Source organism: Mus pahari, chromosome 7 (genome assembly GCF_900095145.1).
Source record: "Mus pahari chromosome 7, PAHARI_EIJ_v1.1, whole genome shotgun sequence".
NCBI classification, from domain to species: Eukaryota; Metazoa; Chordata; class Mammalia; order Rodentia; family Muridae; genus Mus; species Mus pahari.
In genome coordinates, this window is record NC_034596.1 from 70,715,505 (window position 1) to 70,743,462 (window position 27,958).

The window sequence follows — 27,958 nt, forward strand, 5'->3', positions numbered from 1 at the left end:
CTGTGCCTTACCATAGCAACTGAAAGGGGCAGAAGACTCGGTTCACTTTCGTGGAACTGATTTATGTATTTTCATTCTCATTCCCTGACTTGATTCTCGGTTCTTAATCACCTTATACAGTTCCCACAGCATCCTTGACAGAGCCACAAGTCCAGTAAGTAATCAGTCCTTTTAAATAGACCTACACAGCAGAACTAAGTCCTCCAGCAAAGAAATCTAGAATCCGGAGCACAGTGAAGCCCAGAAATCCCTTCAGCGGGGACCTAAGCAAACGAACACACCTCTCGCCTCCCCGACTCAGTCTTCTAAGCGACATTTATTCGATGGCTAGCAAATCAAGGAGAAATTAAACACTAACAGTCAGACCACCCCTTATCAGCTCCTCCCTTGCCTGGTTCCCAGGCTAATCGGTTTGGTTTGGTTGCTGGAGATAGAGCAGAAGCGTTGAGATTTTAAATATACAGTGTCTGCTGCCATCTTGTGGCTATTTGGGGCCAATGCACTCTGTAAAAGAGAATGCATCCCCGAAGTAATAAATTCCTAGATAGCCAAATTTTAAAAAATAAATAAATAAATAATAATAATAATAAAATCTTAATCTGCCATCTAAAGTCCCGAGATATGGCAATAACAGTCCCAAACAAAAGTCAGGTCAGGATGCACACGTATCTCGGTATTCAATAACTCAAGATGGCATTGGTCCATTATGGACATCTCTACTTTGACCTCCTCTTCTATGAAATGAGAAGGCTGAGGGCACCATCTGTCTAGTGCTCCTGCGCGAACTCCAGGAGAGTTCACTTCTTGTAATAGCACCTGGTCCTTGGTAACGATCCCCAGACTCAAGCTCGGGTAGTGAAGATGATGGTGCTAAGCACAAATCAGCTTTCTCCACTCCAGGCTCCACCCAACCAAACAGTACAGGGTTCTTCTACATCCAATGCTGCAGAAATTCTGATTTGCTTAGAGGAGGAGGAACTGCAGGCGCTGCTCGCTTAGAGGTCACTGTAAACCCCACGTTTTAAATTATTTTTATTTTATTTTATTATTTTATTTGCATGGGTGTTTGTCTACACGCTTGTCTGTGCAGTACTTAAGTGCCTATGCCCCTGGTGTGCAGAAGAGGGCCCTGGAGTTACAGACCATTGTGAGCTGTCATGTTGGTTCAGGCCATCACACCTGGGTTCTCTAGAAGAACAACCTAAATACTCGATAAGCCATATTTCCAGTCCCTAAATCCCACATTTTACAGCGAGTTGTCCTCTCTCATAAAATTAATTGCTATGGACAGGGTATAGATAGAAGATGAGAAAACCAATCAAACTGACCCCGGATCCATTTGTGACAATCTGAGGAGAAAGACAAAATGGCAGAGTAACAAGTGATGTCCGAGATCCTGTCTTGTGAGTCTTAGCACGTGTCACCATTTTCTAAAAGTTCTCTGTGTGGCCCTGAAGAAAGCCACTGTAGTCAAAGCCCACAGAAAAGCTGAGGGCTCATCGACAGGCCTGGTCTTGTAAGGGTTTCCCTGTAATCACACAAGCACGGAATGGGCAAGGTGCTCAAGGGTCAGTGTTCCACAACACGTACACATAGGTATAATGTATGTATTAACATGTCTAACTGTGTGATGTATGTGGCATATGGACACATATATAAGAGGAAATGTTTGAGCATACATTACTATTGGTTATATGTTAATAAATTCTATTAAAATATACAATGATGATTTATTGAATGACCTAAAACTCCTTGGCCACTAAACACCTGGCATTTAATATGACCACACTGTGGCACTGGGGTACATTAAGAAACATATTTCTTCAACAATGGTATCTCATTTGGCAACAATACTTGTTTTGTAGTTTAGCTTACTCTCTGTGTTCAATTTGAAAACAATGTTTAATTGTTGAACAGATTTGTGGGCCAATGACCCACTAATTTAAATATATGTTCTAGACAATGCAACTCCAGTGTCCCAGGAGACCTTGTACTGTCTACGTGGTGAGTTTCTGCAGACACAGAAGCACATTAGACTGGTTGTTACCAGGGCAAGGGGGGGCAGGAAGTGGGGAGATATTGGTCAAAGCACAAGGTTACCATTAGGCAGGAATGATAAATTCTTGAAGCTACCATTCACATACAGCTGGAAGGAAAGTGTGGTTATGTAATGGTTATGTGTTGGAAGACAATTTTATGTGTTGTCATCATTAAAAATCAATAACTCTGTGAGGAGATGGATTTGCTAACTCTCCCTATCGGTGGTGTAACAAAACATGATGTCTAGACCTTAAACTAATATACAGATAGTTATAAAGGAGAAGTGAGTGATGTATAAATTGATGTATAAATTGAACCTCAATAAAGTTGGTTAAGTCTTTTTAAGTTGATTGGAAATGGGCAATTTCTAATCTGCTCAGCAGCTGCTACTGTGGCCTCTCCCTGTAAGAGTCCCAAGAACCACACAGAGGCTCTGCACACAACCTGGGCTAACTCTCCTCTGTTCTTCCCACAGGAGGATTACAACCAGCTGCGGCCACTCTCTTACCCCAACACCGATGTGTTTCTCATCTGCTTCTCTGTCGTAAACCCTGCCTCTTACCACAACGTACAGGAGGAGTGGGTCCCAGAACTGAAGGACTGCATGCCTCATGTGCCTTATGTGCTCATCGGAACCCAGGTTGGAATGAGGGTGGTGGAAGGGTGGGAGAGGGTGATGGAAGGTGTGGAAGAAAGGAGAACCCTGCATTCTATCAAACACCATGACAGATTCTCAGACATACCGCATCGGTGAGGAGAAGTTCTGAAGGTGCACAATTATATTTAATAGGAAGGAGAAAGTTTTGATCTGGCTTTTAAGATTATGCTCACAACTTGTTTTCTAAATAACAAAATAATTATTTAACAGATACTCTTCCCAGCCCTGAATTGATTAAGAGGCAAAAGCATCAGTTGTACATATTATCTGATTTTTTTTAAAGCTAGACATAATTGTTTCAATACAGCAAAATAGGTGTGTGGGTCCAAATGACTCTAGATTCGGACAGGGCATATCATGACAGGCCTCCTTGACGGCCCTGCTGGAGAAGAAAGGGACTCTCTGCTCCACATTCCCATAGCTCCTTAGTCACCCAGGTATTAGGGACGTTAAAACACACATATTTAAAAGCAACATGTATAAAGCGTCAAGGCCTTGAAAGGGCTGAGAAAGCTCCTCAGGCTGAGTCTCCGTCATTAGGCCTGTAGTTGGTTGAGGACTGTCTGAACTATTCGTCGTTCAAATGGCTTTAGTTCTTGGCTGTTTTAAAATCTGCATTGGTGTTCTGATCTCAGGACCACTATGGCTGCAGGGTTTTCTATCAGCTTCATGCACTACTTTTCATTTCTTATTTTGAATCCTATTTGACCAAGAGAAAAAAATTTTTTTTAAAAAACAGTAAATGAAAGAAAGATGCTTTTTGAAAACAAACAGCAGATAGGAGTGCTGTGTGCTCACTTAGATACAACGTAAGATCTCATTTATCTACACAGCTGAGTACAAGTCACGTTTCTGCCCTGGACAATAACTATTTGTTTAAATGAAGGGTTTTTTTTTTTAACCTTCATTGCAAATATTAAATACCTATCCATTACTAGAAAGCTAGATCACGCTGACCAAATATGTAACTGGCCATTCAAAGCCCTCATTGTGACTTGAGTCTGCTTAGAGTCGTTCACTAAGTCAAATGATTAAGAAAAATAGAAACAAAAATGGAAACATAAAACTATGACTTTGCGTAAGCATGGTTGCAATCGGTGGAATCCTAGCGCGACCATACTGACTTCCCGCAGGAAGCAAGCCCTGTGGGCCCACGTACACGGCGACATTTGAAAGCAACCACAGCTTTTAAGAAAGTAGCCAGTCTTTCACCTACTGCCCTCAAAGCTGCTCCCCTAGAGAGATATTCTACTGCTTCACTAGGGAGACCCTTTGGCCTCTCCTCACTGCGACTCCCCTGCAAGGCCTCCCTGTCTATTTGGTAGCTGTTGATAAGGTCTCACAGGTAGCAAATCCCCAAACCTTTGAAGGTCAAGATTTGATGGGGGGGGGGGGAGAATAAAACAATGGAGCCAAAGCCACAAAAAATATTGTATAATAAGTAATGTGAGTTACAGCCAAATGAGTAATCACTGAAAGGTACCCATGCCATTGAAGGAGGTTCTCAGCACCCAGAGTAACTGCTTTGAAGAATATATATATTCATATATATATATATATATATATATATATATATATATATAGCCACCCTGCTGCATCCAAGTTTAAAAAAAAAAATAGGTTGAGCACATGCCTTTAATCCCAGCACTTGGAAGGCAGAGGCAGGTGGATCGCTGGATCTCTGTGAGTTAGAGACCAGCCTGGTCTACATAGTGAGTTCCAGGTCAGCCAGGGCTACACAGGGAAACCCTGTCTCAAACAATGAGAGGGGTGAGGAAGGGAGGGAGGGAGGGAGGGAGAGAGGAAGAGAGGGAGGGAGGGAGAGGAGAAAAAAAATCACTTCAAACTCTCAAGGCGGCGTGTATATTGTTTTCTTAGAGGACATCCAGCAACGTCAGAGAGGTTAAAGTGGGAAACGGTACTATATTATGTCTCCACTTAAAAGTAACCGATAAGACCTGAAGATATTTAACATATCTTTGTCCCAGATTGATCTCCGAGATGACCCCAAAACCTTGGCGCGTCTGCTGTACATGAAGGAGAAGCCCCTCACCTATGAGCACGGAGTGAAGCTGGCGAAAGCGGTATGATCACGTTTGAATCGAGTGTTCAGGGATGGGTGAGCTAACCGAGGAAACACCTCGCCTTAAACTGCAAGGTGTTCCTGAGCTTCTTCCTTGTTCTACAGGAGCGAGAAGGAACCATTTTGGAGAGTGTTTCTGTCAGCCGGCCTCTTCTGTTTCTCATTAAGAAACTTCAAGAGTTTCAACAGCTAAGCATTTACCATGTTGCTTCAGCAGTGTCTAGACCATGGACTTGCCACATTTAGCATGAATTAAGGGGAACCATTAGACGTACATCTGTAAACCTCCCTGTTTATTATCAGTGTAACTCATCTAAATGACCCCACGTGAGGTGTTTTGTGATTTTTTTTTTTCCAGGTAGAGAATTGGATTTGAAATCTGGCAAGGTTCTCTTTGTCTAATCCTTCTCTTCCTATAATGAATAGCCGCTTAGTCTGGGCAGTGTTACGAACAGCATAAGGAAATGTAACACACAGCTGAGGGTAACAGGGTGAGGAATCTAAGTGGCTTCCTGACAGAGCAAAGCTGGAATTACTTCCTCCGACCATTCTTCACTTCTGAGATTCAGCCATAAACAGTGATCTTGCTACAGAAGTGCTTCAAAATGTATTTGCCAGACACCAAATCTCTGCCTGCCCATTGTCATCACGACATGAACAGAACAGCCACTATAATGGATGCATGTGCAGAAGGAGACTTAAGGGCCCTATTTCTCTAATTTCAATTGTCTTCCTCTTTGATTTAGTCCATCAATCCAAGCAGGAGAGTTTAAATTTTTAATGTTTTACTTTCTAAGTAACTAACCCTGCAAAATGTATGCCCATAAGCAGTTAGTCTCCTTCTCCAAACCAGTCAAGAATAACATTAACTACCAATTATGAGAGAGAGAGAGAGAGAGAGAGAGAGAGAGAGAGAGAGAGAGAGAGAGGTGGATAGATAGATAATCAGATTTCTCTTATTAAAGCTTGTTTAATGGTCCCAAATGGCATATGACACCTTCTCTGGAAGTGGATTGACTGGTGTTTTGTGGGTACAATGCATAAGGACACCACACCAATGTTTGAACCCTTCCTACTTCCGCCACAGTCCTGTAAGCCATCTAGGGAGACATTGGCACCCTAAGCCTCTTAGAGGTGAGGAGATGCCCCCCGGGGAGACGAGCGCACCTGAATCACAGACACAGTTGAATCCAGCTGTGTGAGCACCAACACCTGGGCACCCAGACATCATCCCCACTGTCTTCTCCAGCCATGTGTATGGCCCCTGGGAAAATGAGTGGATCTGCGGGTTCTCCTCCAACATCCAACCTCAGATGCTCTCACTAACGTGCATGTTAGTGTGTGTAACTGTATGTGGCTTCTGGCAGGAGGGCCCACTCTTTCTGGAGTAACCTGCTGTGTGCCTTCCTTGCCTCTGGGACTGGCCCTGCCATCATCCAATGACTTCCTAGCCTCACTCCCAGCTTGGAAAGCTGCTTTTCCTTTTTGTTGTTGTTGTTGTTGTTGGGTTTTGTTGTTGTTGTTTGTTTGTTTGTTTGTTTCTGTTTTGTTTTGTTTCCCCTGTGATAACGAGTCACCCCAGAAGCCTCCTGTTTCATTTCAGCTTTATTTTAAGAACAGTGACTGGGTTCATCGCTTGATTACCTTTTGCCAGCCTCTCCTAGCAACTGCTCTCTGGTTTACAATCATGTTGAGCTTATGAAATCCAATCGAGAAGAAAACCAAGTGAGATTGTTTTTTTGGGTTGTTTTGTTTTGTTTTGTTTTGTTTTTAACTGGTTTCATGACGATTCACATAATTACAGAGACGTTTTTAGGTTCTCAGTCTTTGGCTCCTCTGCCAGATACTTCATTAGTATAGCATTTATGTAGTGATGATCTGGTCCTGGGTGTGGCACAGGCTTCCTCGTAGTCAATCCTCGAAGCATCTCCTGCGGTGTGTGCGTTATTGTCCAAACTCTCAGAGAAGGAAGTGAGTTTAGAGAGGTGAGCGGCAGAGTGAGGATCTGGGCTGATGCTCTGGACACAGGGTTCTTTGCCTCCTTCCTAGAGTCTGCAAACAAATTCTTCAGTTTGGGACTCCTTTTGCAAAGACTTCTAGGAGCAATAGAGCAGAGTAGTTCCATCCCCTGGATTGAGAGATGGATGCACCTTTTCTCCATAAGTTAGGGCCAGTTGTTGGGCCTGTAAATGCATTGGCACAAGTTTTACTTCCTTGGGTTCCTGTGGCACCACCATGAACTAATATACCATAAACCCTGGCTCTGCAGGCTGTCCCTGTTGGCCTGTCTGCCCTCAGACTTGCCTGCAGAGACATTTGCCTCTGTTCCTTCTAGCTACTGGTTTTTGGTTTGGGTTTTCAGAACGTTCTCATGTAGCCCAGGCTGGCCTTGAACTCTACATACGCTTAAGGACAACCTTGATCCCTTTGCCTCTACCTCTTGCTGGTATCAGCACATCTGATTTTATACAGAGCTGAGACTCAAAGCCTAGGCTTGTCCATGGCAGGCAAGGATGCTGCCAGCCTGGCTCCGGTCCCCAGCCCTTCTAGATACTGTTGGGCTTCTTCAGTGCACCCCACCCCAGTCAAAGGAGGGGAAAAGTATTAGCTTGCTGATTCTCTTGATTTGGCCTGTTACAAGTTGGCTTGTTTTCATTTCTTCCCATCAAATCTTGTACGCTGTGGACCACTGTGGCATAGCTCCCAGTCCTGGGGACAATGCACCCTCAGTATTATAAGAAACTATCAGAAAGGTGTTCCGTCTGCAGCCTCAATCTCTCCTTTGTTTGGTTTTACTTCCTTGAAAGGTGTCAGTTTGGTCAAGCCTGCTGCAGATTGCACACATGTGTGCCTACATGAGGAGTCTCTGAGTTTTTGCAGATGGGTCCTAAATACTTCGCTGAGTAGGTCATTTGGCTCCGAGGACCCGGGAAGGGCACCGCTGTAAACAAGAAGGGCTGTGTTTCCTTGACATAATTTTCCTTTTCAATCTTTGGTGACCCTAATGAATTTTTTTTTTGAGCATTCTTTTCAACATGATTGTGCCCTTTCCCTGAACCAGGACAAACTCGCCTCTCTGACCCCCTGAGCACGTAGAGCTTGGCAAAACAATCACCTCAGAACTGGGCTCTGTGTGTCTCTCACACAGAACATCCCAAATCACACCCAAAATCCGTTGGCTACTTTTCCTGGAACGATCAGCACACCAAAATGTTATGTTAACCTCCTCACACAACAATGCCTTTATGGACTGTCTGGTTATCTTTCCCCACGTCAGAATTAGAAGAGACAAGTTTGGGCTCCTCCTGCCTCATTCAGAGGTGCAAGCTGACAGGCTAATACGCTAAAGCACTGTGGGTTGGCAGCGCCGTGGGGAGGGAGGCAGCAAGTCCCCACTCATCTCTCAGGGTCCCAGAGTGAATGAACAGAAGTCAGCCAAACTGCTGGAATGTTCAGGATCCATCTAGGGCTTTGGAATCATTAGTGAGAAGTTTGTCCAAACGCAATAGCCTACCGCACTTTCTAAGGCTTTCTCCCCGCTCAGCATAGCTGACAGGGCCATCACACTATAACCAAGCACATTCAGGTAGTTCTTTACTTGCTGTGTTTCTTATATATGTGTGCGTGTCAGCTTCCAAAGGCAGCAGGTGACATTTCATGTCATTGTTAGGGGAAAAATCCCTACCCCCTTTCCTTCTCTCTCATATCCTGTTTTTAATAAGTTTTTGAAGTTTTCTCCAAATCTAAAGGCCAAACCATTGTCAAAACAAAATCCATAAGGTAGTATTTCATCATGCACTGATGGCTTCAATTCCTGGCCTTTGATATTTCCCATTGACTTATAAAATAGCCATTCTTGTCAGAAAAGAACACCTACCAAAAAAATGTACTTGATGTCTGTAGGAAGAATTTTGAAATAAATTTCTGGACCTGACCAAAACAATTTCATTTGATACTGAGTCTTCATATGTGTGGCCTTTCAACAGTCCCATTTCGGGGACTGTTAGCTCGGCCAACTTGTTGCTGGGCTGGGTATAAAGGTCATAGAATAAGAAAAACAGTACACCTCAAGGGATGGGAAGAGGGCTTGTCACGTAAGAGAACCTGTTCTACAAATATAAAGTCCTGGGTTCAAATCCCCAGCACCCACAAAGAAGCCAGTAACCCTAACATCAGGGTCGAGACAGGCAGATCCCAGGATCAGATCACTAGCCAACCAGTGCAATCAAAGCAGCAAGCTCCAGGTTTAGTGAGTCCCTGCCTCAAGGGAACAGGACAGAGAGTGACGCAGCAGGGTATTTGATATCCTTCTCTGACCTCAATACACACACACACACACACACACACACACACACACACACGCCACTTGCACACATGCATACACACACTCTCTCATATAGGCACACAGACACACATTCTGACACACACATATACACTCACACCCTCACACAGATATATATATACACATTCACATACACACATTCTCACACACATTAACACATTCTCTAACACACACATCCACACATCCACACACTCACACACACATACACATGTTCACATACATATACTCACAAATACAGTCACACACTTTCTCTCATACACTCTAACACACACACACACATACATACATACATACACACACGTGCAAACATAACTGTCTCACACACACATACACACATTCACATACACACACACACACTCACACATACACCTTCACATACACACACACACTCACACATACACCTCAAGAGACAAAGATTTTAAAAGCAATTCTCTCTCCTTCTGGTTGAACGCTCATTTTCCCTTGCCTGGGCTGCGTCCTTTCTTGTCTAAGCTAATCCACAAGGTTTTTCTTCATTCCACATTATACAAGCTTCCTGGTGACAAAAGCATCCGACATCTGTATCCCGACTGACCCACAGAATGCTTCTTTCAATTGTATACATTAAGTTGAACTCTAAATCTCTGGCTGTATAGAAAAGTAGGAAAATGAGTCCAGCGTGAATTTTTTGAAGCTGAGGAAATCATCCATTCTAGTGGGGACACCAGTCACAGCTGCTTTCTCCTGGTCCCCCAGAATCCCTGTGTGCCACCCACAAACTCCCATTTGTAATACCCTCAAGCTCCTGCCTCCCTGTCTCCAGCCGGGCATCCGCCAGAGTTCCTAGGGCCAATACCCAGCCAACCTTTTTCTTCTGCATTTGATCTGCTATTTTCAAAGTTAGTTGCAAAATGGAAAATGGAAAAGGGGGAGGGGTGTTTCTCCAGATGTCCTTCATATTCAGAGGCCCTCAGCACATCGAGCTAATGTGAGCTTGTGAGACAAGAACACTCAGGTCTCCTCCTTTACCAAAACTGACAGCCAAGTGATTTTCTTAAAGAGAATCAACAGTTTCCTCTGGCCTGGATTTCTACATTTCCTATGGGATTTTCTAATTCTCATGTAACCCATAGTATGAAATCTTTTTTTTTTTTTCATCTTCAAAGAGTTGGAGAGATGGCTTAGCAGGAAGAAGCACTGGTTGTTCTCCCATAGAATCTAGGTTCGATTCCCAGTACCCACATAACATACAACTCTCTGTAACTCCAGCTCTGATCTAATGTCCTCTTCTGGCCTCTATTGGCACTGAATGCACACAGTATGCAGATATATCATGCAGGCAAAAATGCCCACACACATATGCTTTTTCATCATCATCAATAGCAATAATGACTTATTTTAACAATTAGCAATTGTTATAATTCAAATAGAACACTAACCTGTACAAAATACATATATGACTTCAGCATAAAAAAAAATATACAGAGAAGGAAGGTGTCTCTATCAATGAATGTCTTCTATGAGTTTTATTTCTTCGTGTTTTATTGTTTTAATTTAAAATTTGTTTTTCAAAGTTTATTGATATTGAACAATAATAACAAATGGTATCGTATTGCCAAGAGATACGTGCCAATCAAGAATAATTTATGATGCCTGCTTCTTAGCTGCTCTTTAGGTGCAGTGACACTGCCTTATCCCACACAGAAGCGCCTCTTGACTTGAATGTCACTGCCACATCCCATATAGAAATGGAAGGACACTGGAAACAGACTGTAGAACAAGCAGACATGGGAACCTGGCAAGTCAGAGGGTTGGCACTCACGACTTTCTCTCTCTCTCTCTCTCTCTTTGTGTTTAAGATTGGAGCTCAGTGCTACTTGGAATGTTCAGCCCTGACCCAAAAGGGTCTCAAAGCGGTGTTTGATGAAGCCATCCTCACCATTTTCCACCCCAAGAAAAAAAAGAAAGGCTGCTCAGGGTGTCACGGCTGCTGTGCAATTATCTGAAGTTGCCTGAGACCCATCTCCCCGCCATGCAAGGGTATGGAGAGCAGCCAGTCTCTATGACCCAACTCTAGCCAAAAAGGAGGGCATAACCAGAAAGGAATCCCTGCATCCCAACGCCTGCCCCCCTGCCCTGCCAGCTTCCCAGCTCAGCATCCTGTAAGCCATGGCCACAGCCCTATGCCAGCCAGACCATGCACACTGTGCATGGAGAATGCAGAGTCACATGAAGACCGTATGCTGGTGAGGTGTTGGCAGCCAAGTGACAATTCATCCAGTATTTCATATCTTCTCTCCCACGATTATGGACCAACAGGAAGTCATGACGGGAAAACCAAGCACTCTGTCCTGTACTGGTGGCCTTAGTTCATGTCTTCACCAAAATTGGGAATGCAACGCCAACTTTTTTTTTTCTTCTGAGTCCATTCGTTCTTTTACCCAAGCACCTTAACGCTCATTTCTACCGCAGTTTCCCGATGTCTGATCATTTGAGCCTTACAAATTCACGTCAAAATAATTGAAAGACAAGCTGGATTGTGTTCACACCAACTGACAGTGGGCCTCTGCCAACGTTCTTAGAGCTGTCATGTACCTCTGAATGCCTAATTACAAAAAAAAAAAAAAAGTACAACTTTTATAAACTTACAGACCTATAATGTTTTTAAACTTTTTAAAAGATAACATCCTGTGAATTATTATAGCTCCCCAAGTTTGGCCAAAGATAATCCTACAAATGCTTCAGGAGATAGGGGGGTCTGCTCTTGCAAAACCCTACTGTTATTCAAACCAAAAAATGGACTGTCTTGAAAGAAACAGTGTTCTACTTCTCATTCAAAATGGCCAGGACAATAATATGGCAAAGCCATCTTTGCAACCAAGCAGAGTGGGGGGCCTGACCCACCCTGCTCATACAATGTCTTCTGCCTCTTTCTGTTCACATTTTCTCCTGTGCCCAGATCCATGTGTTCCCCAGTCATAGCCTGACCAAAGAAAAAGAAAAAGAAAAAAGAAAAGAAAAGAAAAGAAAGGTGATTTATGGACACCAGACAGAAAAAAAAAAAAGAGTTCCAGAATCCTTCAGGGTCGAAGTGCCTCAACTTTTCTACTTGCTGTAGGTGAGAGTGCTACTCAGCTGGGCTCCATGTAAGGTTCCGTTAAGGACAGTTTCTGGTCTCAGCCAGTATGGCATCATTGCCCCTCTCTTTCTTTCCTTAACACCTTCTCCCAAATGTCCATGGTGGAAGGGCTTACGTGGTGAGGCCCGTTCTCCATGGGCATTTGGGAGAAGATGCTTGGCCCTGAGCAGGAACTGCTGCTGGGGAAGGCTCCTGCACCTGACAGGACTGTTGCAAACAGCCAGGGACTCTCCGTGTCTTAATTAGAGGCTGTGATGGGCCCGGGTTAGCCTCATTTGCTTACAAACGCCCTGGAATTACCCAAGGAAGCTGATTTATCTTTTGTTTTTAACTTTATTACATCAGTAAATCATATCTTAGCAAGAAAAAATTATTTCACTTTTTCTAGATTGAAGCTCCCTCCTTGGGGAAAAAAAATCTCGATCTTTCTAGTATTTTCTGCTCTTAGAAGAACCACAGAAGAAAATTGTATGGTATGGGTCTTCTTAAGTCCTTAATGACACCCCTTCAGTCTTTGGGGGCTTTGGTTGTTTGTCTGTTGTTTAGAATTTCTGAAATATATTTTTGCTTCTTCAACATGTTAGTACTGTTTTTCTTCTCTCCCATATAATGGCTGAAAATTTTCTGAAGCACACATATACATACATGCACATACATATATGCGCACATACACACTCTCTCTCTCTCAAAAAAAAAAAAAAAACCTGGAGATCTGTAAGCTAAAGGTTGACATTTAGATAAACAAGAACAGCCTGTCTGCCTTCATGCATGGACATCAAAGACACATGAGCCATAATGCTGTAGACTACCATTCATCCTTCACACACAGTGATGGGTACCTGGTCCTGTAACAATGTTAGTGCTATGAGCCAGTTTTCTACAGTATGGCATGGGTACATCATACTAGGGGGCTGATCCTCACTTCTCGTTGTTCTGGAGGAAAAACTGAGAGCGTACGTTGGCTCCACCAAGGAGAACTGGTCAAATGTATGCAGTCAGGAGGCAACTCGCTCCCCGTGCCACCATCCCCATAATGGACCAATGAGATCTCTGTAGTGGGTCCTGATTTGTTTCACAAAATTGTCTTTCTGCCCCAAGAGTGACTAACGACTGCAGCATCTTGGGGCCCAATCCAGACCAACTGAACCAGAACTTGAATTTTAATAAGACCCCAAGTGATTCAGACTCACATGAAACACGAGAACAAATTAGTCTGTCAGACACCCAGGTTCATCATCGGCCTTTATATCCAAACACAGAGCTGAAGGATGAAGAAGCCATCAGTGTAGATGGTCTCTCAGATGCTTTCTTGAAGGTACTCCTTAGGTCAATATTTAAAGCGCTCATTTGACAGTTGAATGAGGGACATTCAGTAGGTTTTCTTTTCGTCGTGTGCTACCAGCTGCAGTAAAAGAACATCGTATTTTGGAATCAGGCAGGAAAGCAGCATCTCGCTTGAAAAAAATCTGCTCAATCTAAAATATTCTATTCTGGAAGTCATTCTGGTATTTATAAGTGTCCTAGTTTGTTTCTCTGTTGCTTTGATAAAACACTGGCCAAAAGCAGTTTGGAGAAAGGAAAGGACGTATATGACTTACAGTTTGCAGTCTGTCATCAAGGGAGGCCAGGGCAGCTGCTCAAGCAGAACCTGGAGTCTAGAACTGTAGCAGGAACTGCGGAGCGGAGGGATGCTTCTTACTGGCTTCTTCTCCATGGCTTGCTCAGCCTGTTTTCTTACCCATCCCAGAACCACCAGCCCAGGAATGATACCACTCACACTGAGCTCGTCCCTCCCATATCAATCGTTCCCCACATAGATTTATAGAACCATCTGATGGACTGGGTGTGCCTGCCAGCAATGGGAGCACAGGAGCACAATGTACCTTTCTACACGGGTACTGGGGATCTGAACTAGGGTCCTTAGGCTTGCACAACAGGCACTTTACCAACTAAGCTAGCTCCCTGGCCCCTTGCTTGGTGAGTTCTAGTCTCGTTTCTGGGACAGTAAAATAAAATCGCAGTCCAGGCTTTCTGCAAGCCTGTTTTCACTTACATAAAAATGGTTCTGTGGTGATAACCAAAGGCCGGAGGAGAAATCTCTGGTCTAAGCCTACTTGCCTCTACTCCCCTTGTTTGAAGCTTACACCCTTAAAACTGACAGATCGCATCCGTGGAACATTAGCCCCGTGGCTCTGCTCTGAACCTGGCTCTGATCTCGTAATGCTGAAGTTTGCAGGCAGTGTCTATTGGACCTTCTCCCTCATTTAGAGCCGTTAATGTGTCCAAGGGGAGAAGCTTCATTTTGGTTTCTTGAGCTTTTTCAGGCAGGTCCTACAAGCTGAGCAAAAAATATCCTCCTAAAATATCCCCAACGTGTTTTTTAATACCGGATGTCTTAAGTCCCCTAACCCCAAACCACCATTACATATTTTAATTGCAATGGCTATATTACAAAAGGCAATGGAAGGTGGGAAGTTTGTGTCTCCTGCCATTGATGGCTCACGTCTCCAAACAGCAGACAGCAAAGCCAAAGGAGCACACACGGTCTTCCGGTGGGGAGACCGTGTCCATCAACAGAGGTAAACCCTACTTCAAGTGCTTGGTTCTACAAGGATTTCTTAAAGATTGGAGCATGCCAATATACTTTACTCTGTGGGCACACAGTGCTTTCAGGGGCTACATGTTCTCTCAGATGGTTGTAATTTGTATTTGTGGCTCTACTTTTTTATTCCTTGGTTGTAATCCAATCTTCAACATCACTAAAAGATAATGATCACATTCACCTAAGACTATCAATCTTCCTGTTAAATCAGGACAGAGTTTTCCTCTCCCAGCAGATATCAATTGAAAATAGCTACTTGGCTTGCGATGGACTTCATGCCTACTTCTCTTCCATAGTGGAGAAGTGCTTAGGATCAAGCACTAAGCCAGCAAGTTCAGGGAAGACTTGCTTTATCTCTGATGATGAAGACTTAGAAGGGGCCTGGGCTAACCCTCTAAATCCTCCACACTGGGGAAGTGTCGGCCTTACATTGCCAGTTAAGGCGCAGAGCCTCTGCTCCCTTGTTCTCTCATTCCTTCCCTAGCCCCTTGCTAGATGTCACCTGCCCAAAGAGCTTTAGCGCCCCCAGTAGACACTTCAAGATCACAGAAACCAGCCATGGAGCCCTCCTGGCTGCCCAACACACCACTCCAGTTTATTCTATCCATAAAACCGAAGGAAGATGATTGTAGCAGAAATACCTGAGGATCCATCAGGATGAGGAGCAGATGTGTGTTCCAATAGCTATTCCATTATGAGAAAATCTCAACAGGGTCAGGGAGGTGGCTCAGCAGGTAGCCACAAAACCTGATGGCTTAAATTCAATCCCTAGGGCCCACAAGGTAGACTGTCAGGCACACCACCTCGCCAGCAAGAACGACTACCGACAACAGGATTCTTCTGCAGGAAAGCGTTTATTGTACAGCTTTCTTAACGTGATGGAGAGGACCCTGAAGGAGGAAAAGGTGCTGCTTATATACGCTTAGGGAGCTCGTGTCAGTACCTGATTAGCTTCAGCTTTGGTGCTCAATTTGCATGCCCCGAGAGTGGGCTGTGACATAGTACATGCGCACTGGTACCTTTTGGGTGGTAAACAGCCTCGCCTTGCTGACTCATACACAAGAAGTCAGCGCCATCTTTTAGGTGTGGCGCAGTTCGGCTACCTTCAGTAGACAGAGAAGACTGACACTGTTGAGTTATCTTCTGATTTACACACATACTCCATGACACCAGATGACTTACACACATACACAACACACTCCATAGCACTGAAGCACATACACACGTATGTACGTGTGTACCCATGCATAAATAAAAAGTAAGGGTAATGTAAATATTTTAGAAATCAATAAGTTGAATAATTTGTTAAAGAGTAGATTAAAATGTTATTTTTAATAGTTTGCTTGAAATTCTCCAGTAGAGAACCAAGAAAGATTGGAGCATATTATTTCATTTCTTTTCTTTGTTTATTTATGGTTTTTTAGGTAAGGTCTCACCACATAGCCCAAGCTAGCCTCAAACTTTTAGTCTTCCTGAGTTCAAAATCATCATTCACACTACACAGGGAGGCCATCCTGGGCTGCATGAGAGTCTATCTCAAGGACAGAGAGTGTGGAAGGGAAGGGAGGGGGCTTATGTTCTCCAATCAAAGATGCTCTAGAGAAAGAGCTCTCCCTTCTCCTTACCTTCCATTATTCTGTGCTTCAGAATAAGCAGTTGCCGAGCAACCATTTGTGGAGAGCTGGCCTGGGAGGCCCTGGACCACCATCCCCAGCATCCATTTTCACATCACCTAGGTAACCAATGCGAAGCCATGATCTTCACCTATGGTTTCCTTTATCTTCTGCTGTGGCGTTCATTTCTCCCTCCGACACTTCTCTTGTAATATATGATCTTACTTCAGAAACCATCCCCTTCCTGAGGTTACACAGGAAATCGGGTAAACAGTCTCCACAGGACAGGCCAACCTCCTGGAAAGATAGAAGATGCTAATGACCAGTCTAACATACATCAGCTCAGTTTGCTCCAAGCAAGAATGACTTGAGGGAGACTTTCCCCAAAGGCATCATGCCTTGGTAGAACATGGTTGATCTGGGTCAGAGATGCCACGCATGTGTGGCTTATTAGCTGGATCAGCATGGGCAATTGATGCGGCCTGTGTTCGCTTTTGGGCTTCATCATCCATAAAACAGCATTAGTAAAACGACACTAATAATACTTAGTAGTGTGGTTGACATAGAGTAATGAAGTAAAACAGAGGAGTTGGTTCAGTCAGTAAGGTGTTTGCCATCATGAAGACCTGAGTTCAATCCCCAGAACCCACATTTACAACTGGCTGGGCAGCCTTGTTGGGCCTCAACAGGAGAGGCTATGCTTAGACTTTATGTGCTAGGGTGTGTTGGTACCTGTACTGGATAGCTTTGTGTCAACTTGACACAGCTGGAGTTATCACAGAGAAAGGAGCTTCAGTTGGGGAAATGCCTCCATGAGATCCAGCTGTAAGGCATTTTCTCAATTAGTGATCAAGGGGGGGGGGGGTTCCCTTGTGGGTGGTGCCATCTCTGGGCTGGTAGTCTTGGGNTCTATAAGAGAGTGGACTGAGCAAGCCAGGATAGGCAAGCCAGTAAAGAACATCCTGCCATGGCCTCTGCATCAGCTCCTGCTTTTTGACCTGTTTGAGTTCCAGTCCTGCATCCTTGGGTGATCTACAGCAGTATGGAAATGTAAGCGGAATAAACCCTTTCCTCCCCAACTTGCTTCTTGGTCATGATGTTTGTGCAGGAATAGAAACCCTGACTAATACAGTACCCAAGGTGGGGGGGGGGTCCCTTCTCTAAGGAGAAGAGAAAGGGGAAATGGAGGGGAGTGGGAGATGGAACTAGGAGGGGGGAGGGAGCTGTGATCAGGATATAAAGTAAACTAATTAATGAAACATTCAAACAAACAACACACAATGAAGACTTGGTAGCCCTTTTGTAATCCCAGCCCTGGAGAGATAGAGACAAGAAAGTCCCCGGATCTCTCTGGGGCTGCGGGTTCAGAGAGGGGCCTCTCAAGGAACAAGGTCAACAGCTCCAGAGACATGACGTCAGAGGCTGACCTCTGGCATTCTCACCACACAGTTGTGTTGTGTGTTCACGTGTGAGCAAACACACATGAGAATTCATAAATGTGAAGTTGTATACATAATAACAATATTTGCATCTTCATTTCCAAAACAGTGTGTTGTACAAAATTAGAGTTTAAATAAGTATTTATGGAAAAGAAGGCTGTGGAATGGAGAGAGGGGAAAGACACTGTTACAAATCCTAACATATTTTCCTCCTTTTCCTTGGTAACTTTCCTGACTCTAATATATATTTACCGCAGCTTTTAATCCCAAGGGCTAGATTCTCCACCGTCTATTGGGCGGTACCACACACTCTGCAGGTCACAGGCCTCTAGTCATCGTTGTCGTTCTGCTGTCTGCCATGGGAGTAATGTCCTCCCTGCCTCTGATATGTCACCATCTGGTCCCTGAAGAGCCCTGTCACCTCTACTGACATCTAGAAGCCCAATTCCATAACAGCATCCCCTAGGCTAAGAGGACAGTCAGCGTGAACTTCTCTATGGTGGGTGTGCCCTTCACTGAGGCAGCCCTTGTTTCTTGGATAAAGAAGGTGTCTTCTAAACCTCTCAGGGGAACACAGACAGCTGGTAGGTCCTCTGTCCTATGGAATAACCCTGTCCTTCACAGGCTTGTTTTGGGGGCCTCAGGACTCTGCCAGGATGGTTAAAGTTTCTTCCCTTCATTGATAGAAACCATGATTCCCTCCAAGCTTGCAGGGGTCATCCTAACGCCACACCCTGACTTCTCCTCCATGTGTGTGTATTCATACCCCTCTTCCCAGTCCACACCCACTGCCAGGCACCTTCTACCCATCCCTCTGGTTTGAATTATCCAGTAGCTCCTTCAGTACAGACCTTCATTCCCCCCACCAGAGAAAGTCTTTGCCCTAATTATCATCTAGAACAGAGGTCCTCAATGTTCCTAATGCTGGGACGCTTTAATGCAGTTTCTCATGTTGTGGTGACCCCCAAATCCATAAAATTATTTTTATTGCTACTTCATAACTGTAATGTCACTACTGTTATGAATCATTATGTAAATATCTGTATTTTCTAATTGTCTTAGGCAACCCATGTAAAAGTTTCATTAGCCCTCATAAAGGTTCATGACCCCACAGGTTGAGAAACCACTGGTCTAGACTCTATGTGTTTGTGGGAACTGGTGCTGCAGCTCGTTCGGTAAAGTACTAACCTAGTTGGCACAAAGCCCTGGGTTCAATATCCAGCATCACAAAAATGGGTGCAAAGGCATATATCAAAAAACTCAGCCCTTAGGAGGCAGAGGCAGGAGCATTAAAATATAAGAATAACAGACACTAGTTGAGAAGGCAGTGTAACAAAATAACACCCTCCTTGGGGCCTCCATGAGGCCTCCTGGCTATCGGAATCTGTTCTCCTCTGGCAAGGAGGAGCCAGCATCCCCCCCTGCAGGAGACCCTCAAGAGCATTCAGCTGATTGTTCCCATTCTAGGTGTCTCCGTCTCTGCCCTTCTTATTAGGACTGTGAGTAAGAATAGAAGACTCGCCATGGTGGCAGAGCCAGCCTTTTAAGTGACTGACCCGCTCTCCTAGTTACGTCATAGACCTGGTTTTCAGCTTTGCCTCTTCAAATGCAACTTTCACACCGTGCCCAAAGGCCTTCATCCATACTTTATAATTAACTAACGCCACAGACCTCAGAGCTACCACTCTCCTTCCTTCATATCTCTCAAACATTAGGTATGAGATAAGGTATTAGTGAGCACAAATCTTTCTGTGTGTATCTCATAGAAGTTCCCATCAGGGAAACATGAGTCATCCTACGACTGCAGCTTGCATATTGTCCTGACAACCATCATGACTGCCTGCCCCACTATAGTTGAAACTCCCCAAACATAGTCATACGCCCTTTCCCATTACCCTTAGATCCGTTCTTTACCCTCTTTCACCCTGCTTCCTAGAAGCTAGACCACCATTTATGGAGGACCATAAATGGAGGACTGGGTCCCCTCAGTCTCTGTTTTCCCATGATTCCTGTTTGATTCAAGTAGGTTGGAATAGTCCCCACTCTTCCCATGTCTGTTGGGCAAAGAGCTGCCGAGTCCTACTAAAATCCACAGCCCCTGCGGGGCACTTGCTCCTCTCCCAGCTTCCCTTGGGATTTGATGATTACACCCTTTCCATCACAGTACCCTAAGGTTGACCACTACTTCTAAAGCACCAGCGAGTCACCCCTCCTTGTTGGTTCAGTTTACTCTGGTCAAATGTGTCACTTATTTCCTGACAGAGTTGTTTGTCATGTTGTATCCATCCTTCCTGAAACTGTGGCAAAGAAGACTGGTCCCCCAGAAAAACCCAGAGGAAGGTCCTGGAAATGGAAGGGACCCCAGAGCCATCTGTGATCAGCACCCATTCCTAGCAGAGACAACAGCTTCTCAACACCTTTGGGTGCGGCAACTTCCTCTCCTACGAACACATCTGCCACTACGGGTTGGAGTGACTTCTGCTCAAGTCCTTTGTCCTCAGACATTAACCTCAGCACACCAGGGCTTGACCACAGTCTCAGCCTTCACTCTGTAGATCTTCATGGACTCACTAATTCCTGCTTCAAGGAGCGCTCAGGCCTCCCAGCGTGGACCTGACTGACAGTGGCTACAGATGACAGGACCCCCTGGGACTCATGCTGCCATGAGTCATCTGTGTCCCTTGCTAAATATGAATCCCAAATTAATGCTTCAATCAAAAGAACCTCAAAGCTCCAAGTGCCTTCCTTTATTGTTATCACACCAAGCAAACGAAAAAGAACTTTTCTGAAAGTTTGTATGAATCCCCATGACAGGGACCACACTTTCTTGACATCGTATAGGTGCTCCTGACATATAAAAAAGCACAAAGATTAAACTCAACCCCCCTCCCCGCCCCAGATGCCAAAACTAAAAAAATGTTTGCATAAAATTGGAGTTAAAAAAGAAGGTCACAGAATCAGCTACTGTAAGACTTCAGAGAAAGCAACCCAGCACCAGGCGAGCACCCCCCTCCCCCGGGCAGGCAGGGCCATCTTACTACGGCAAACCCTCCGGATTCTGAGTCTAATAAAATGCCACTTAGATTTAAAATACACTAAACAGGGAAGGGCATCTGTAACTGGTCACCTCACTGTGGCTGTGGGGGATCACTCAAATGGGAAATTTAGTCTCTGGTGTTTTTAAACCTAAAAGATAGCTCCTAATTGTACTTTGTGAGGGTGGTTGTTGTTGTCGTTGTTGTTGTTGTTGTTGTTGTTGTAATTGGCAAGCAGACACTTCCATAAGGGTTTTGAGGGAACTTAGAGAATTTTGCTTGGGAGATGAATCAGCCACATCAAAACTCCCTTTTCCTGACAGTCTGGGCTGCCCTTGCCTCTTGTTTAGGTAATCACTTGGTTCAAAGGGAAATGGGGTGCTCTCTGTAAGAACACCCTCGGATGGGCGTCCTTGTGAGCCAGGAAGAAAGAGCTTTGGTTTTGATCATCCTTCGCCCTTTCATCATAAACCCAGTCCGAGCTCAGTGCCAGGATGTGGGGATTTAAAGGCTTTCCACCGCTTAATGATATCCAACTCCTTCAAATAAAGGCACAGTAGCAACAGAACCCGAGAGAGGGTTGCCGTATACAGTTCACGTCCCAAAAGTCAAGCGAAGAAAACCAAATTTGTAGTCGTATGAACCAGAGAGATTATTCTGGGGAAGGGTCACTATTGCTTTACGTCTTCAGTGTAAGGGTGCTGCACCTGAACCTTGTGCCTAAGCTACGTAGAAGAAGACCGGTAACTTGGGCTGGCCCAGATTGAATGCAGGGGATAAAGCAGATATATTCCTGGGGCCAGTGGAGGTGTGAGCTTCGGGCCAGCAGCTGTGACGCCGCTGGCTTCAGATGGTCTCACACTCAGTGGTGGCAGTGGAACACGCCCCGCAGTCACATCGGACAGCCATCGGGTAGGTGTAGAAAGGATCGACTCCAGGGGCACAGTTAGGCAGCTTCACTGTCACCTGTCTAGTCTCGTTGTAGGTACACACTCGATGATAGGCTTCAATGTAGGGAGGCTCCAGGATGGGTTTCTATCCCCATGGGTAAAAAAAACAGGAAAAACATTAGAATACAGCATCCGCTTCCTGTTCTTGGTGCCAGTCATCACTGGCTGGTTACTTACGTATTGACTCCTCCCACTACGAATACACTCCCAAAAGCAGGAAGTTGCTTTGCTCATTATCGTATCCTGAGCTCCCACGAAAGCCCACAGAACACAGGATGCACTTGGTAAATATTTAGTAAATGAATAGCTGGTCTCCCTTCTCCCACCATTACCCCTACAGAATGTTTACAACACGAGTGAGCCTTTTAAAAATAAAAGTCAGACATGGCTCCCCTCTGCTCAAAGCCACAGTAATTTTCCATCTCCCTCAGGGTAAAACATCACAGACACTAGGATTCTTCTCAAGTCCCTGCATCTTCTGCTGGTACTCTTACTTCTGACATGTCGTCTATGGGCCTGGCCTCGCCAACACGATCTCCAGCCTCCAGTCACCGTGGTCTCTGTGCTGCTTCAGAACAGGAGCTGGGAGTCTTTGTATCTGCTGTTCCCTCTGCCCAGAACACAACACACATGCACGTGTATACGTACACACACACACACACACACACACACACACACACACACACCTCTATCACCAAGCTCTTAGGATTCTGTTCAAATCTCACCCTATCCAGAGCAGCATTTTCTGATGCTATTTTAAATCGCTTCAACCCACTTCCAAGCCCTGGCGCTCCCTTGTCCCTTCTTGTTTGGTTTTGGTTTAGGGGTTGGTTTGCTGTGTTTGCATGTGTCCGTTCCACATGCCACCTCCTGTATCTTACTTTTTTGTGTGACATTGCTCCTAATGTGGAGACCAAGCTCCATTAGGTCAGCCACTGTTCTCCAGTACCCAGCCAGCCTGGTACCCAGGACGTCTGCAATAACTACTTGCAGTTGAATCTACAAAAGACAGCAGAACCAGGGAGCTTACTGAATATTCTGCTCTAATGACTGGAGGGATAGTTCACTTCCTCCCTTTGTCTTTTATAAACCTTGACTTCAAAGATGATTCTGTGAGAGAAAGTACAGAGAGAGACCCAGAGTCTGCAGTAAGCCCCACTGTGCCTGCCTGCTCTACTGCTGCTGGAACCCCAGGGAAAGCTCTTAACTCTTCCAAGCCCTTGTTCCCTCTTCTATAAAAAAAAAAAAAACCACATTGTCATGGAGCTAGATGTGTGCAGTCAGTGCACAAGCCCTGGCAAAAGGTCAGGGTTCAATACATGTAGTCAGTGGCTCTTATGAGCACAAGTAGAAGGATGTAGTAATGAATTAATAACAATAATCTTTCAGAGAACAGTCCCTTTGTTCTGAGCCAAAAAAAATAATAATAATGTTAAGTAGAGAAATCAGATAGGTGATATATATACATCTATACATAGGTACGTGCTTAGACACGTGCACAGGCATACACATATGTAGATAATGTACACAGGTACATAGAATGAAGAGATATACATATATACATGCATAAGTACATATAGGCACACACACATACACATGTGTGCGTGTGTACACCTATAGATGACAGGCAAGCCAGCTCAAGATGAAATCCGTGCTTCAATATTATAAAAATAGAGACCTGTCCTTCTACAAGGACGGGGAGGGGGAGCTCAGTTCTCTCTCCATTCTGTCTTCTGACTCTCAGGATTCTGGGATTCTAGAAAAATTGGGTACTCAATTAACTTTGTATTTCATTTTTTTTATTTTTTAAATCTGTCTCATGCAATATTTGGGGTGGGCTTAGGCCAAAAAAAAAATGTGTTATTGATCTGAAATTCTAATTTATCTGAGTTCCCTAACTTTTTTTTTTTTTTTTTTTTTTTTTTGGTGAGGTCTGAGGTGGAAGGAGGTTAATGGGGTTTTGAGTTGATTGGTTGGTTGGTTGGTTGGTTGGTTTTATTTTGGCTTTAATTTTGCTAAATCTGCCTTCTTTGAAGCCCAGGTCATGAGACGTCACCATTTTCTACAAGAGTCAGCTCAGCCGGACACCACGAACACTTTCTAGTTAAGCCAGCTTTGAGATGTGTACACCCACTCTAAATGAAAGGCCAGACAGAACTGAGTATAAAGGGACAGACCGGATCTCACACTGGACTGGGACAAAGGGAAAAGAGTCGTGGCAGAGCCTGGGACTAGGTCTCTCTCAGCATGCAGCTTCCGGGTTCTTCTGAGTAACTGCCTGACTTCCTCACAGCTGAGAAAATACAGGAAGGAGATGTGGTCACAGGATTGGACCAAGAATTCATTTCCAACTTTGCACTGCCTCTCTTCTGAGTTCTAAGCCATTCCCTCTCGACTCCTTCCCTGTGATCTCTACAATGGGTAAATAGTAGCACCCAACCTCCTAGGGATGGCTCCCAAACAGAACCATGAAAATTACATTATCAACCTCAACAGCCCTCTGGAAGGAAGCATCATCATGGGTTTCAGTCCATATGGAAGAAGCCAAATAATTGTGTGAGCAGCTTTTAAAGCCCAGAGGGCAGGGTAGATATGCCAGCTTCCCCTCCATCGTGAAACTGTGGGCTTGAAATCAAGGCCCTGTCCCCAAAGACACTGCCACCCAAGCCCCATTGGACGACTCACCTCCCAAGTCTCACAGCGGCCCCAGCAGGCATCTGTGGTGATCCGAAGTCCCCTGCAGCCCGGCTTCTTGGCCATGAAAGTGAATTCCCTCACAGCGCAGCCCACAAAAGTGTGCAGGTTCCCACTGGAGCTGCTGAGGACAGAGTCAGGGCCACCCAGAAGAAGGAGGGCCATGGCACCAAGGACAAGGTATACCAACTTCATGCTATTCCCAGGGAGGAAAAGGAAACAAAGTTGAACATACCCAACTGCTCACGATGGTGCCACCCACACTGTGGTGGCCCCTCTCAAAGAGGCCTTGCTCTTAGCACTACAGGGGAAAAAAAATGAGCCAAGGAATTGTCCAACTGCAACAACAGCTCCCTAACTAGCTCCAGTAGATAGTCAATAGTTCTCTTTAGATACCCTACCCTCAAAGCAGTCTCAGGCTTTTCCTTGGTGAATTCCTGGAGCTGATTTATACATAAAAGGAATTTATCCCGATGAAAAATAAGAGGCACACTGAAAGAAATGTAGAGCCTAAAATAGCACACAGACACACACACCTTTTCACCAGGTCCAGGGTATGCATGTGTCACGTTAGAGCTTAGCACACATGTGTGCTTTCAGTGTCATGAGTGGGGAATGAATGGGAGAGGCAGATAAGTACTAATAATGGCGTGACCTGGGTGTGCCGTGGCTAACCCAACCCTACCATACAGGAGACATTATAAAACCCGGTGCCTGGTGTAGTAGCCACTCATAAAATGTTTTCTACTCCCCATAGACTACCTCTGCCCTGTGTTATGCAAAATCTCAAGCTGTGGCTCAGTTTGAAAGCAAACAATGGGAAGATCATCCCAACCCTCCTATGCGGTCTGTTCTGGGTCCTTTCTGGTTAGTAGCACACAGTGGACCCTTCATGCTTGTCGCCTGCACAGAACATACATGGACATCATGTGTGTATAATGTCCCAAGTCAGTGCCACTCAAGAAGAGCTACATTTCCAAAGCTGCTCCCTCAGTTCCTACTGGTATGGGATGTTGTCATACGGACAGACGCCATGGGCTTCTGCTCAGGAGGAAGGAAAGGAATGATGGAGAGACACTTACCTGATCTTGCTGGGGTCAACTCTTCTTGGAGAGCTGACACTTGTACCCCAGGCTTTCAAAAGTTGCAATGAGTGGAGAAAGCTCGCTCGGGGTAAGTGTCTCTCTCCCTTCTGTCATCAGGCTGCCTGGTTATTCAAATATATAGGGAAGGTCTTGTCAATCAAAACAGAAGAGAGGCAGATCCTTACAGGAACTACTGAGCACATCAAAGCCGCGGAGTGTGAAGCCAGTCTCTATTTTTCCAAAACTGATTCACTTCAGGGTGGTGTTTTGTTTCTTGACATCACCGAATGAAACAGAAAGTTGCCGTGGTGGGGTGACATAATCCCGGGGAGACAGTCAGAGGTAGTTCACCTGGCTCTTGAGAAGAAGCGCCCAGGGACAAATGGATCAGAGTTTCCCTCATAGTAACCATGGCCTGCCTTTGAGACAGTAAGCCACTGGCAACTTCTGGCAAGTCTTTTCCTTATACTTACAACCCTGAAAAACAGCAAGACAATAATTCTTACTTGGAAACAACATGACATACCTACTGACAGACAAAAAAAAAAAAAAAAAAAGACTGAAAGTCTTAAAAATCATTTGACTAGTAACATTAATAAAATCTTTAAATGAATCACACAGGCAAATACAGAGATATTGGAAATAATTAGCTTCATACATGGGAATTAAAGACGACTTTAAATTTTTTTCTATATACTTTTAGGGATTTTTTTTTTTTTTTTACGAGTCAGGTTTTTGTTCTAGAAAGTCAGGTAGTATTATGCTTTTAAAATTAAAGTAAACCAATAGTTATCTATATGTACGGCATCGAAGGACATTCAATGTTGCTTTCATGAAAATGTCTTCTACTTCTGGTCCTGCTGAACCTAGAGCAACACAGTCCCTCTCCTGACAGGGGCATAGTTTATATTCAATTCTACAGTAACAGCATGGAAACAGATTAGAACACTACTTGTCTGTGGCCCTTCTTCTGGGTGTTCTAAAAAGTAAATGAAGCAGACATCTGTGCCCTCTGGAGTTTACATTTCACAGCAAATCACGACATACCCAGAGAGGTTCGAGATGCATATTAAATGACCGGTGACACAAAATAAAGAAATTAAAGCATGTCCATTTTCTACACAGAAAGATTATTTTTCTTTTCTTTTTTAATTGGACATTTTATTTAGTTACATTTCAAATGTTATTCCCTTTCCTGGTTTCCCCTCTGCAAAGCTTCTATCCTATTCCCCCTTACTCTGCTTCTATGAAGGTGCTGCCATACCCACCCACCCACTCCTGCCTCACTGCCCTAGCATTCCTCTACACTGGGACATCAAGCCTTCACAGGACAAAGGGCCTCCCCTCCCATTGATGCCAGATAAGGCCCCTTCAGCTCCTTCAGTCCTTCCCTTAACTCCTCCATTAGGGTCCCTGTGCTCAGTCCGATGGTTGGCTGCAAGCATCCACATCTGTATTGGTCAGGATCTGGCAGAGCCTCTCAGGAGACAGCTATATCAGGCTCCTGTCAGCAAGCACTTCTTGGCATCCGCAATAGTGTCTGGGTTTGGTGTCTGCATGTGGGATGGAACTCCAGGTGGGGCAGTCTCTGGATGGCTTTTCCTTCAGTCTCTGTTCCACTCTTTGTCCCTGTATTTCCTTTAGACAGGAACAATTCTGGGTTAAAATTTTGGAGATGGGTGGGTGGCCCCTTTGTTTAAATAAACACAGCCTTTGTTAAAGGTATTCTCTTCCAGAACACATAACAACAATCAGTGAACCCATCAATATATCGCCTATCTGTGTAATCAGGTTGTTTTATAGATGATGGGACCAGGCATGGGCAGAGGACTTTCTTCAGTCCTTCAGCCTGCCCACAGAAGAACCAGAGCCCAGGACACTGTGGGTACAGATAGTTCACCTGACTTTGATCTTCCTATATTGTTGGGCCAAGGGATAGACAGCAAGTAGGACCTGTTGTCCTGAGCAGTCTTCCCATGCAGGCCCTTTAGACTTGGCACATCCATACTGGCCTGTGATCTCACAAAATACAGCCAGCCAGCCAAGGGAAGCCAAGAGCCCCCCTCCCTCAGTCCCCAGCTACCTGGAGTACAGCATGCTCTGGTACAGTACCTTGTATGTTCATCGTTGACAGTCCAATGATGACCTCTGCAGTTACCAAGGGTGTTTCCACATGGTAGCCGGAATCTGTTGGACCCCAGCATACATTTTCCTCAGCTCTTCCACCATACTGTAAAGAATTCTCATTGTCTCCTTTTCTTTTGAAAGAAATGGAGGCTCGGTCACTTTTTAACTACCT

The 27,958-nt window shown here is 44.7% G+C and overlaps 2 protein-coding genes across 3 annotated transcripts in view; one reads left to right on the top strand and one right to left on the bottom strand.

The window, feature by feature from the left end:
- Rhoj (ras homolog family member J) overlaps positions 1 to 11,899 on the top strand; it is a 79,962-nt gene extending 68,063 nt beyond the window's left edge. Inside the window, exons 3-5 of one of the 2 annotated variants that reach the window (XM_021201875.2) lie at positions 2,516 to 2,680; positions 4,687 to 4,782; positions 10,962 to 11,899. In XM_021201875.2, the coding sequence (XP_021057534.1) occupies positions 2,516 to 2,680; positions 4,687 to 4,782; positions 10,962 to 11,108 (408 nt within the window). In that variant the 3' untranslated portion in view covers positions 11,109 to 11,899. Of the gene's footprint in view, positions 1 to 2,515; positions 2,681 to 4,686; positions 4,783 to 4,886; positions 5,484 to 10,961 lie in introns of those variants that run through there. The other variant, XM_029540919.1, reaches the window with a different exon arrangement.
- Positions 11,900 to 20,682: 8,783 nt separating this feature from the next.
- Positions 20,683 to 25,764, bottom strand: Gphb5 (glycoprotein hormone subunit beta 5). The gene is made up of 3 exons (XM_021202556.1): positions 25,657 to 25,764; positions 24,566 to 24,770; positions 20,683 to 21,965 (listed from the first exon to the last, which is right to left on the bottom strand). The coding sequence occupies exons 2-3, from the start codon at positions 24,767 to 24,769 to the stop codon at positions 21,777 to 21,779; spliced, it is 393 nt and encodes a 130-aa protein (XP_021058215.1). The 5' UTR covers position 24,770; positions 25,657 to 25,764; the 3' UTR covers positions 20,683 to 21,776.
- Positions 25,765 to 27,958: the final 2,194 nt, after the last annotated feature.